Source organism: Trachymyrmex septentrionalis, unplaced genomic scaffold, assembly GCF_001594115.1.
Source record: "Trachymyrmex septentrionalis isolate Tsep2-gDNA-1 unplaced genomic scaffold, Tsep1.0 scaffold80, whole genome shotgun sequence".
Classification (NCBI taxonomy): Eukaryota; Metazoa; Arthropoda; class Insecta; order Hymenoptera; family Formicidae; genus Trachymyrmex; species Trachymyrmex septentrionalis.
Genome location: NW_017305988.1, coordinates 2,815,106 through 2,828,876, shown reverse-complemented (window position 1 = coordinate 2,828,876; position 13,771 = coordinate 2,815,106). Strand labels below are relative to the sequence as shown.

At 29.3% G+C, this 13,771-nt stretch overlaps 1 protein-coding gene across 2 annotated transcripts in view; it reads right to left on the bottom strand.

Moving 5' to 3' along the window:
• Nucleotides 1-1,992: 1,992 nt before the first annotated feature.
• LOC108754736 (acetylcholinesterase-like) overlaps nucleotides 1,993-13,771 on the bottom strand; it is a 64,470-nt gene continuing 52,691 nt past the window's right edge. For both annotated transcript variants that reach the window (XM_018497272.1, XM_018497274.1), the window contains exons 4-7: nucleotides 12,468-12,620; nucleotides 7,067-7,230; nucleotides 4,707-4,867; nucleotides 1,993-3,594 (exon numbers count right to left, since the gene is read on the bottom strand). In XM_018497272.1, the coding sequence (XP_018352774.1) occupies nucleotides 3,464-3,594; nucleotides 4,707-4,867; nucleotides 7,067-7,230; nucleotides 12,468-12,620 (609 nt within the window). In that variant the 3' untranslated portion in view covers nucleotides 1,993-3,463. The remainder of the gene's footprint in view (nucleotides 3,595-4,706; nucleotides 4,868-7,066; nucleotides 7,231-12,467; nucleotides 12,621-13,771) is intronic.

The window sequence follows — 13,771 nt, the reverse complement described above, 5'->3', positions numbered from 1 at the left end:
CATAGTGCATTTGCATCAGGAACTACTTACCTCCGTAATAATTTATCCAATATAGTAGTTCAAAGCGTTACCTGCAATAAAACGAATAAACCACGCGATTGATTCTACACTGCCTTCTTTCGACAACTTTAATTTATAACATTATAACGTAATTTATAACGTAATTTATAATAGCAATAGATCGAACCATTATCAATAACATTTAAAATTTTTCTTGAACAAATGTGTAAAATTAACTCCAAAGTCTATATGAAACTGGGGAAATTGAAGAAACTTATAATTTGGCAAGTTTCGTTTCTACAATATCTATTACAAAGAGTTTTTAAACTTTCTTGATACAATGATAAACAATGATCAAATTTGTCCAATTCTACATTATAAGTAGCATATTTCTTCTGCGACACAATAATTAAGATTTACAGAATATACACATTTTGTTTTTTTTTTATTTTTTAATCGAAAACTAAGCAAAGTGCGCACAGATCCTGTCTACTTTTTTTTAAAGATACTTTTAAGCTTCGCGGAACACGATATAGTCTATTTCATCTTTGCACGCAGAATCCTTGATATCGAGAAAACTTCGGTGAGAAATGCTGAGACAGCACGGAGAGGTCAAAACGATCGAGAACGACTTCAAGAAAACGAACGGTCAGATATAATGGTTCTGATGGTGTTACAACAGATATTCTTTATTATTTATATTTCTTCCCACGCTATGATATGTTTCAAATGAGTGAGTAATATTTCCGCTAATTCGTGCGAGCGGATTAACTAAATTAATTATAGATAGCGAATAGATTTTAGATTGTTCTAATTGAAAAACTGAAAGACTACCATAAATATCAGTTTTGCCTCTTTACCGATTACCTTTCGCAGTGTTAATTTTAGAATATATAATATTATTGTTGGAGACAACATATATATTTATGGCGATGCATTGTGCAATTCACGAATTATGAAGAATGAAAGATGAGAATCCATACATACAAAATATCAAACAGTCAGATGATTATTTCAACTTTTATATATAAATATGTAAGACGTATTTTATTATAATGCTGGCTTGCGTTATTTTAATTATTATTTGAGAAATAAAAATTTTATAATAATTACTTCATTGTTAAATATATGTTTTATTGTATAGTTTTCTTGGCCGTTTTTGTAAAATATATATTAATCTCATTTTCTTGTGGGATATATAAAAATCTGTCAAATATCTTTATACGCTTTTACGTTTATAGTAACTCATTGTATAATAGTTTGTAAAAAACAAAATAAAATTTTTTACAAAATAATCGTTAAACAATCAAATGAAAATATAACTTTTCAGATAGAATTTATCAATTGGTTTGATTTTATCAATCTTTTTCTCTTCATTTTAAGTTTAAAATAAATATTTAATGCAAAGAAGCAATTTTTACTGCTGATAATTTATACGACAATTAGAAGATTTATTATTATCTATTAGATCTTCAAAGAATGTTTTAATATTTTTAAAAGTAACTTATTTTTAATTTACTGAATAATGAGATAATACTGTTGTTCTTCTTAAGATAATTATTAAAAACAAATGTTTGAATTATGATATCAGTAATAATACAGTTATAATAAAGTTGATGAGCTTTTTTGTGACATAATCGATTATTTCTAAATTTTCCAAAAAATTCCATTTTGTAAAGAAATCATTTATACATTATAAATATTCAACTGTAATATACAATCGGTAATAAGTGATGCTCTCAAGATTCAAACTCGTACATTTACTAAAATATTCAATTATTCGTCAAATCTCTTCCGTTGTTACAGAATTGCATTTTATCATGAATGTATTGTCAGATATAGATACAACTGATATGATCAGCTGATTGCAAAACATTTGTTCTAATTTAGGATATGTATTTAATTTTGCTCTACTTGCTTGAATTTAATTTAACGCTTTTTTATCATAAGCGGAATATGTGTGTGTGTGTGTGTGTGTGTGTGTGTGTGTGTTTGTTTGTTTGTTTGTATGTGTGTGTGCGCGCGCGCTCAAAGATTTTTTAAAGAAAGTTTCGCAATTTTAACATTAGCAGTAAAAATCGCGATGTGTTATTAATCATGCTCTTTTCAGCTTATTGAATTCAGAGTTAACAACCGCGCCCTTTCATACCAGTTAATTTTCTTCAATATTCTTTATTTACTGTCGCATTCGACGTTTATTTACTATCCTCATTCTCCCTTTCATCTTTTGCTTCCTGCTCTGAAATTGATATTGCATATAAAACTTGATCGCGTGCTAGACAATCGACTACATTGCAAACTAATTGTAAGAGATCAAATACATTACAAGATGTTGCACCGGTTGCAGCTGGCTTCTTATAATTAACGGCTTCTAATAATAACGAAGAGATTGATCGCACCGCTGTTACAGCTTCTCTCGTGCATCCGTTAAAATATATTACTGAATTTATTGCCGTTCGCATTGAATCAAAGTTGAATCTCTATATTTAACCTGATCCGTAAGGACTTGGCAAAATTATATCGCGCTAAATCGTCAATTATATTATATAATTCATCGAATGTTGTATATATTTTATACGAGATCGAGATAGGTCGCCATTTACCTTTCTCACATCTGTCAAACAACGAATAACGAATAATTTATTTGTACCGTTCCTTTATTCAATTACATTAAATTTTTTCACGACTCTTGCAATTGCCAATTCTCACAATTATTCAAATAACGACTCCTAAGCGATCGCTTAATTTAGACTATTACTAAGCACTCAATTAATTTAAACTATTATACTTACAAAGCAGTGATTATTTTAGAAACACTTGTAAGGTTGCAAAATAAATTCACGCAGGTTTGCCAGTAGCAATATCTCGCAAGGCATATGTCAAATTATCAATCAGATCAGTGGAAATAGGATCGATCGAATCAAAAGAGTCAACGACAGCAAATTTTAGGAGATAACAAAAAATAAGAAAAGAATTGGAGCCTAAGCCAGAACCGGATCGATCAAGTACGAAGATGGAAAATGCCCAAATTACGAATCGTCAAAATTAGATCAACTCTTGTTAGAGCCGATTGCAGGGATCCATCTCGCGCTTTTGTCGAGTATCTTTTGTCTTCAATCGCGGATCGCGACATATATCTAAGTCTACGACTATCTCGAAACAGTGAATGCATCACGCCAAGATGCGGAGCATTCTGATTATCATTCGCAAACGTCGCGCTGTGTTACTAGTGCCGGTGCCATAATGACACAATTAAAGACGAACTGTTGCTATACAACAATAGCATACGTCTTACGGCGACCTATCGATCTACGAATGGTTGACGACCGCTAATACGACCTTGAAGCGTAAACAACGCTCATTATACGACCTGTTTGTCGGACGGTAACGCCGATGGAACTTTTCTGCCCAGTCAGGTACCTGCCAGCTATGAAAAGGATTTATCGACATGGAGGTGAATCGCTTATATAAATCTATATACTACCAGCACCGGAAGTAAGATGATGGACGCAATTGTTGACGAACTATGCAGTTGGCTGACACCGGCAGAAACGCTCGACGCCATTGCACTTTTACATGCCTCGGGTGTGGGATCTGCAAAGAACTCAAAATTGTAAGTAAAGAGCACAGATTTTTTTCTATTATTATACTAGGCTGCTAACTCTCCATCTTTTCCTATGTATTAAAAGTTGTCTGCGCGCAATGTATGCGCAGAATAAAACCATCACATACAGACAGAAGATATTAACAGATATACGTTTTGGCAACAGTTAAAGAGACGAGTTAGCGGTCTAGTGATAACAGGATGCAATCATTGCTTACTGAGCGCTCAGTGAGTGGTTGTAGTACTGAATGCACTCATAGAAATCTATAGTAAAGAGTGAGCACTTCTCTCTCTCTCTCTCGCTCTCTCATGTTCTTAGCTAATTGTGAATACAATTTCACATACAACGAGTCGAACTTTTAGAGCCGATTGTTTCACCTTTTGATAAATTTTACCTGTTGGGTAAGTAGCAAGATTACCCAATCACATGCGCGGATTACCAGATTTACCTCACAGGTAAAATTTACCAAAAGGTGGAACAATCGGCCCTTATATAGTCAATGCCGCTAATGAGATACTATTAAAGATCAACCCTAGGGAAATTTTTGTCCTCACAAAAAAGGGCCCAGAAGTAATCGAAAAATACTGATATTGTCGACAATTGATATAAATATAAAATATACAATTATAATATAAATATTTAGCTAATACTAAATAATAAATCATTAAATTCATGATTTTTTAATTATACGAGTAAAAATGCTTCATAAGTAAGTATGCATACTTGTAATGTGCTATAGTATCTTATTAAATGTATGTCACAAAAATTAAATTTCTTTTTCTCTACAATTATCAATTCTATCGATAATCAAATCCGGATGATAACATTAAAATCACTGTTTTAAATAAACATCAAGTACTATTGAGTTTTATATACATATACATATATATATATGCCTATGAAACTAATAAATCATAAAATTAATGCTATATTATCAATTTCTTACCCTTATTATAAATTTTAAATTTTAATGAACAGCTTGAACAAGGACGCGAATTCTCGTAAGAATATTAGTCTTTAATAGTATCTTGTGGTGGCTATACAATTTACAGCGGGGATAAAAGGATCCTTTATTTTCATATGAGAAAATTTTTTACGTACCAGGAACACCTTTTAGGCGTGGCAGGAATTCATTCCAAAATGCACAGGCTGTTGTGCGAGGACCTCTGCCAAAAGCATTCTTCTTTTCTGCATTCCAAATAAAATACTTTGGATGATTTCTGGTATAAGATGGCCACTCAGTTTCGGTTACTGTTGGCATCCTGAAAGATATATTAAAAAGTAGGGATATATATACCGGATTGTAAAATTACCAGATATCGAATATCGGATATCCGGAAAGAATGTAAAACCGGATATCTGATAGGGCAATTATCCGACCGGATATCCGATACAATTTCTCTATTTTAAAAAAAAGGAAAGTAAGGAGAAAATAGCGATAAAAATTATTTTCTTTATCTCCCCAGTGTGAAAAGAAAAAGAGAGAAGATGAATCAAGATGTTTAAAAAGTTTAGCTGAAAAGAATAGAATTGAGCATTAATGATGCAAACTTTCACTATAAAATTTCAGTCGGACACTATATATATATATATATATATAATATACATATAAATATCCGATTATCCAGTCAGATACTACCCGAATATCCACCTACATACCTATTAAAAAGTAAAAATGACTCCGTCTACTAGTCAATTAGAAAAATGTTTTTAAAACAAGCATATAGTAATCTAATAATTAAATCTTTTAAAAGTTGCTAACATAAAAAATGTATGATCTCTGTAATTTTCCATGTATATTGATTTTTTAAATTTAAAGTTTTAAAAATTGAATTGACATGTTTTCATGCTATTCATTCAGTATTAATTTTTCATGCTCCATGTTGTAGTAGATTTTAAATATTGCATGGAAAGGCAATATGTTGATTGTAAACAACAAAGCAAAAAACAAATCCTATATTCATAGAGAGCAATACGTCTTAATAACTTTAAACTTTATTATCATTGAATTTATCTTGCGAAAGCAGAGCAAATTCTCTTTTTTGTGCTATAACTTGATATACCTATAAATAAAAACATTTTATATAAAAGTTTAAATAATCTTATCACGAATGCAACAAAGCTATAAAAATCCATTTATAATTTTCTTAATAAAATTACTTATCTCTATTATAATTTAATTAAATTTAAAACATATAAAATGCAATTTATAATGTGAGATATTTGATAATATCTCACGTTAATACATATGTACGTGTAAATTGAGAATTGTGTTAAATAGTATAAAATTAAAGATAGAGAATAGTATAAAATTAATTCTACTTTATATTTAATTTTATGCATAAATAGAATCAGAGAATATGATTATAACATTTGATTTTATGATCTCTTTAATCAACAAAAGAGCATTTTTAATAAATTTCAATATTTTTTTCTTATTATTTAATTAAAATATGTACCAAAAATAAGACAATGCTAGAATGTAAGACATAATGTTTGTCTAAAATATAATATGGGCTTTTTACAATAAGCTATTACCTAAACTTTAAGTCTTGAGCTGTGAAAAACTGATCATCAATTACAGTCAATGTGAGAAGAATAATTAATCGACTATAATTGGTCTATTTTTTACTTTAAGATTCAAACCTTGAATTACTAAAGAAAACCTGAAGTTAAGCTGTTTTGACAGATTACAAATTATTAAAAAATATCGTTAAAAAATTTTAAAAATCGATCCCTGTATGTTTGTCATAATTCAACGAATAAAAATTTTTAAGCTTATAAATAAAAATGTTTAAGATTATATTTATGGAAAAATTATTTTTGTGCTCAGTACATAACACTAACATTTTCGTGTTGACAAATGGAAATTTAAGTTTGGATATGCAACGAGTTTCTGATGAACTTACTCCTTACTTATAGCTATAATTTGAATTTAAATTAACTTTATTTCATACATCGAATTCTCCTCTATATGTTAACATCCATTCTGTATCACTTACATTTATAATTTCATGTTACATTAGATACATTAGCGTGCACAATTTTTATTAAGTATTGTATTTTGTTACCTTGACTATGTATTTAACATGTCTATAATAAACTAATTAAATATTTGTATATAAGTAAAATTTATAATACACACGAGTGAAGAGAAATAATTTATTTATATGGTGACGTGTGAGGTATATATTAATAATTTATAAAATTATAAACACGAAATTAATTTTGAATATTAATGCTTATATGTATGATATTGTAGAGTGAACTCGGATAAGATAGCTATACGGAAAAGATGACCATACAATTACAGTAAATTTTTAATATATGATAATTTTTTACAATATTAACGTAATTTTTTTTATTTATTGTATCTAATACTATATTATTATTTACTATATCAGAGATAATAAATTTTTGGCATTGCATAACTCGTTATACCTAATACTCATAATACCTACCCCGTATATGCAAATCGCGAGAAATAGTGAATCATTCTCAAAGAAAGATCTCGTTCATTGTCGGTATATTCCAAAGATTTATTCAAGGGATGCCCAAAGACATATTCCACTTCGTCACCATGCATCACACCCATCCATTTGCCCCATACATTCGTACTTGTCCTCTGCAACACAACATATGTTTCATCGTTATTTCGTCGATTTGACGTTATTACACATGTGTTCAAGATAATATATATTTATCACAGTTTTCCTATTTAATATTGAGATGCAAACATACATGTATCAAACTATTGATTTTATGCAAAGAGAGAAAGAATAATTTTTCTAAAATAATACCAAATTTCTAGATATATAAGTTTGAAAATAATTTTGTTGAATTATCAAAATAATTATTTAGGACGCTGAAATTGTTTATTAAAATAACAAAATATTTTTCAACATTACTCATCATATGTGAGTTTCCTACATAATTATTTTGGTGAATCAATAAGATTATTTTTAGATCTGTATTTATTTAACGCGCTTAAGTACAGTTGGATTTTCTGTTGTACGTCTGAACGCGCAAACTTTAAGTAGTATGATTCGATATATAATTTTAAGTACTTATAATTTAAAAACTATTAAAGTCTCGATATTTTGATATTAGAATTTTCGTCTCAAAATGATTTCAGGAATCTAAGTAAAGAGGATGTCAACGTTGTTACAGTCTTTACCGAATACCCTGTATATATATGTAAAAGAAAAATGTACATATAAACAATAATATGTTAAACTAGACCACTTAAATAAATAATATAAAATAAATAAAAAATCACCAATATAGAACTTTGGTTAAGATAGTATTTTTTGCAATAAATTTTTTACAGTTTTTAGGATCTTATTTTGGCATTATTATTAAACTTACGACCATTTTAATTTGTTACTATTCCAGTTTTAGTTTATTACGTTTCAAGTTCAACAGTAATCGGCGCACGGTTTATAGAAACTGGAAAATGTATTAAAATTTACATAGAAATATTATTAGACACCAAAAGTCATCCTCGATCGGTAATTTAGCAATTTTATGTTTATTTGTATTATTCAAATAAATGATGTAATTTAACTTATTATTTAATAAAAAAATTTACGAGTGTACACTCACAAAAAGTTTATGGATATGAGCAATATATATATATATATATATATTGTGAAAAGAATCAAATTTGAATCAAGTATTACAAAATTGTAACAATCTCATATCAAGATATATTGAATATCAATTTTAGATCGGTATGAATGTACTCTAATTCTGCGACGCGACTTGAAATTGCAAGGACGGTAATAGGCCACGCAGGCGAGCGACAATAAAAAAAAAAGGGAAGCAAGCATTTTCGCGCAAGTCTTCGTTTAGCCAGGGTAAAACCGTTATTAAGATTACGACTGGGACGCATGAGTAATGACATCCTCTTTACTTTCAACGGCGCTTCGAAGAACCGAGCGTTACTAGCTGATAAATTACCTTCTTCACTAATTGCTCGAGCCTCCGTACCGCGGCATTTTGCTTACGTGCGTTTCATGGCTCAGAGACTGCAATGAAGATAGAGGATAGCGCCAAGTAAGGGGATGAAAAAGAGAAAAAAAGAAGGATAAAGTAAAAAGTGCAACACGAAAGGTTGCGAAAGAATGTTTTAAGAGAAAAAGAAAGAGCGAGCGAGCGAGAGAGAGAGAGAGAGAGAGAGAGAGAGAGAGAGAGAGAGAGAGGAGAAGGGATGAATAAAAGAGAAAAAGAGAGGAGAGGAGGTAAATGAAACGATGCGAAAAAGTGTTTGTACGAGAAGTGAAAACGAGAAAATGCATAGTGAAAAATAGGAAACGCACGGAAATGAGAAATAGAATAGTTCAGAGATAAAGGGGAAGAAAAAAAGAAGGGCAGCATCAAATATAGGAAAAGAGAGATGTAATCAATGACGTGGAATAGACAAAAGTACTATTTTTCACTTCACAGAAACAAGTTGACGATCGTAGTTGTAGACAAATGGAAAAATATATAAAAGCCATAATTTAACATTTTTTTACTGAACTATTTGAATAAATTCGAACAAATGTGATCATTTACGAAATGTTTGATTTTTGATCATATTATTTCTACGATTATTTTATTATTAGATACACATAATAGCTAAGATAATTCTGAAATAAATAGTGTGTAAAAATTTTTATTTATAATTTCACCTCGACTTTTTTCTATATTATTATTTTAAATTTCCATAAATTTTTTTTATATTTAAAATTTACAAAGTTTCACATAGAAAATCTCCTCTCTGAATGCATAAAAGTTACGTAAAAATAATGTTAATAAAATAATGTTACAGTATAAGATATATCATACTATTTAAAATACTTTCTCAATATTTCGAAACTCTATTTTTGTTCTACAATATAATCATATGTAAGCTAATTGCAATATTTTCTTGAAATATCTCTACCTTTAAAATATTTTTCTCATTTGTTCAGTAATACAATCTGTTCGATAACGTTCATGTTTTCATATTATTCATCAATATGCAAAATTCGTTGTTTCCAAGGAAAAAAAATTTCTTAAAATAGGAATGATATTACGAGTATCTATATAAAATTTCAATTGTTTGTTTATTTTCTCTTAAAATACACTTTGCACGATTTTTTTGCTTTTTTTACGTAACGACTATCGGTCATCAGGGATGCCCAAAAGGGTAGAAAACAGCCGGTGAACACACGAGAGAGCGATACTTCGAGATCGTGTTATCATCAAATTGAATCGTGCTTTATGATTACTAAAATACGAAAGTAAGGAACGTTCAATTTTCAAAAATGATATAGACTAATAGAATATTTATCTATTATCATGTATCTTTGTTCGGTCGAACGCTTTATTCGGTTAACATTAAAACTATTTTTCTTTATTAGATTTAGAAGAAAAATTATATTATATTTTTACATTTTTATCCATTTTTATCCATTGATTTTTTTTATTAGCGTAATTAATTTTATTTTAAGCAGAGAAAGGAAAAGAAAAAGTGAAAGCGAGAAAAGGGGAGAGCAGAAGGGGACAGAGAGAAAAAGAAAGAGAGGAGAGAAAGAGTGTAGACAGCAAAAAGATTATTCGACAAGAACTAAATTGCTCTGATAATCGAAATCATCTTTTTTGATTACTCTTTACGATTTGACAGTTTCTTTACAACGCTCTCTGTAATTATTAAACTTATTATACATAAGAATTCTATTATACGCATGTGAATAGAGTCACGCTTATTTAAAGAATAAAATTTTGAATCTATTTTCCAAAAGAAATACCGTTTATGCTGAATTATACATCAATTTAATTGACTTAAAGGAGTTGTCATTATACCACTATGTTAATATCTCTCCATTAGTAAAATCTTATAAAAAAGAAAAAAATTTTATCAGAAACATACGGCATAATAAAAATAAGATTAATACAGATCAGATATTCATACATAGGATACAGAAAATGAAAGAAATTTACATAATTAAATTTTATAAAGATGAATAAATAATATACTTTTATTCAAATAAATTGTATTTATAAATTTTTTGAAAGTAGCAAAATTATTAGCAAAATATTTAATAAACCTTTAAATGTTAAAAATATTTTTAATAGTAAATATGTTTTGAGATTATATAAAATCTTTTCTAGAAATATCTGTTTATTTTGGAAAAATCTATTTTAAGACAACATTTAAATTATATATCTATTTTTCATATTATTTTTTAAATAGTAAATCTATTAAAATAGTGCATTTATGATAAAAAAAAATTAAATTCAATTAAACTTTTATTAATTTTATTTCGAAAATTGTCTCTAATAATTCCTTATTATTGTAACATGATTTTTAAAGCATATTATACAATTTTGTTTATAGCTCAATAAGATGTCGATGAAAGACATTTCATAATCGGAATAAACACAACGAAAAGCTAAACATGACGGGCAGCAGGAATGACGGTAAACGCGACATATTACACAGTAGAACGTCCGCGTACGTAATGTACACAAACTTCTCCCACGTGAGTTTGCATTTCAAATAATTTCGGTGGTCACGAGGCGACGAAACAGTAATTGTACAGCGTCATGAACGTGCACAATTTGCTGCATTCTGAATTTAAACATTACATTCCGATGATGTAATGGAGGATGCATTATCTTCCGGTGTGATAACACCTCGCAAATTGACAAAACGATAAAATAAATCACGCGGATGTAATTTGTGCGTAATTGATAATGTGAATATATGTTTATATTTAGTTATTACTCGCTATCCAAATATTACACTTGATTATAGCAACGGTAGCACATTGATTAATGTTACAAGTGAATTCCATGGGACTAGGAAACGCATTAATAACACATTCGTCATTAAAACAATTGTTTTCCACTTACTTCACGTTATATTTTAGTTCCGTCTAGTAGATTCTTCTGTTTTTTGATCTTTCTGTTTTACTCCCTTAGGTATATTTCTATATCACATAAACTTTTTTATTATATTATATATAAAAGCGACCCAGAATCCAATTTACATAATACTCTTTTGCGGTAATTTCTCAGTTTTGTAAACTCTGTTCTTTCGGCTTACTTTAGGAGAATAGCGGTAAAAGTTCAGTACAATAATCACGCTGTGCCGAGTTATTAGGGTTATTAAATTATTAGCGTATTTTTTAACTTTAACGGTTCAAGTTGTTATTTTGTTTACGGTTTTTTAGTTATAAAAAAATATTTCAGTCATCATCGATGTGGGGCTTGTTGAGCCAAGTATTCCATAATAATAATCTTATAAACTCAGTTAGTTACTTAAATAAAATCTGTATATTTTATGTTTAATTTTATTATTATGAAGAGTAGATAAAGTTTTTAATTTTTAAAATTTTGTTAATTAAAACATTTAAAAAAAGAGAGTATTACAAATTATTATACTTAAGATAGAAACTAATAAAAACTTGATTAATATACATACACATAATCCTTTCATGTTATTAATAATATATAACTTCTTATTACACACACAATTATCGTCATGGCTTAACCTATCCTTCGGGATTACTCAACATGCCCCATAGGTGGCATATATTGAACCACTTTGCATTCTTGTAAAAAACGAAACTTTTTTTCTTATTTACAAGGCATATTAACGGTTTATAAGTATTTAATTATTGAATCTCTCAAATGGACATGCAACATTTTAAAATATTTATCATTAATTTATCATAATTGTGTGAAAATTTATAACTCCCTCTACACTATAGAAATCTACCCCATGAAATTATCAAAATGCGTAACGTAATAACGGTTTGTCAACTAGTCATTATCTGTTAAAACATTCTTATTAACTAATTTCCTATAATGATAGATACAATCGCTTACCTGCGTGAAAAAGTAATAGTAAACCGTCATGCCGCGATCTGCGAATAATTGTGCAAAATGTGTGGATGGGCAGATAAAGAAATAATCGCCCACGATGTCTGCTATCGCCCTCTGATTATGATAACCATCATTCACCCGATCCCAATCGGTATACTGAAACAAAAATTTGTACAAATTCCTATTAAACATTTTTAATTAATGTCCAAGAATGTACTTTTAATAATTACAACATAAGGTAAGGACGACTAAGAATACGCATTGTTTAAAAATATGCATGGTTAATATCTCGAAATAAACAATAATGATTCAGTTGATTATCACTATATTATGAAAATTTTATCTCACGTATGTGTTAAGTTATAGAAAATCCATTATATTGTTTGATTATATTTAATAACTATAGGTACGTTAATATTTTATCACAGTTACTATTATATTTTTTATTTCCAGACTTTTTCGTTCATTGTCAATGAAGAATGTTTTCAGAAATTTTATTATTAGTTAAAAGATAATCCTTTACTCGTGCACAACATAGTATACAATATAGATCCTTTTTTGTTACGTGATGCAAATTTGTCAAATTTTTTGTAAATAATTTTTTATCTAGATGCAACGCTTATAGCCCGCGGATTAAAAGAGATTACCAGGGCATCGAGTGGTGGTTACATCGAACACTTTGTATCGTCAATTTCTTCCAATCGAAACGGCAGTAAAGTGCGCGGCTTTACGAATTCATTTCGTTCGATCACTCGCGCGTGGGCGGGATCAGCAGGCGGCATGAATTTATCAAAGACTTGAGTTCCCGGCGACCTTTACGCGCACTGTACTCGTATATATATCATCGTAAACGAAAGGTATCCTCGCACTGCCTTGTCCCCGGATACTTAATGAAATGTACATGGAACTCGAGGTTTCACGCAGCCATGAAGCAGCCCTTGACAAAGCAACTTTGACGTGCCGTTCTGCTGATCGGAAAGTAATTAGCGGTCAGCTAGCAGAATGAAGCTCTTTGAAGAGTAATATTCCCTCAATACATAACGATATCGATTTTCCTCGTAACTATAGCTAGTCCGTTACGCACTAGAAAATCTATACAAGTGTCATATTCGTTGCAAAGCATTCCCTTTATAAGATCTTTTTAAAATTTTGCGTGATAGCATAACTTTTTTTAATTTAATTTAATTTAATTTAATTTTTAATTTATTGCAAAACTACACATGAAAAAGACTACATGTTAACAGAGTAATAGACATAAAGTATGATACAATAGACTATAGTTAACATAAACATAAATACAATAGTAG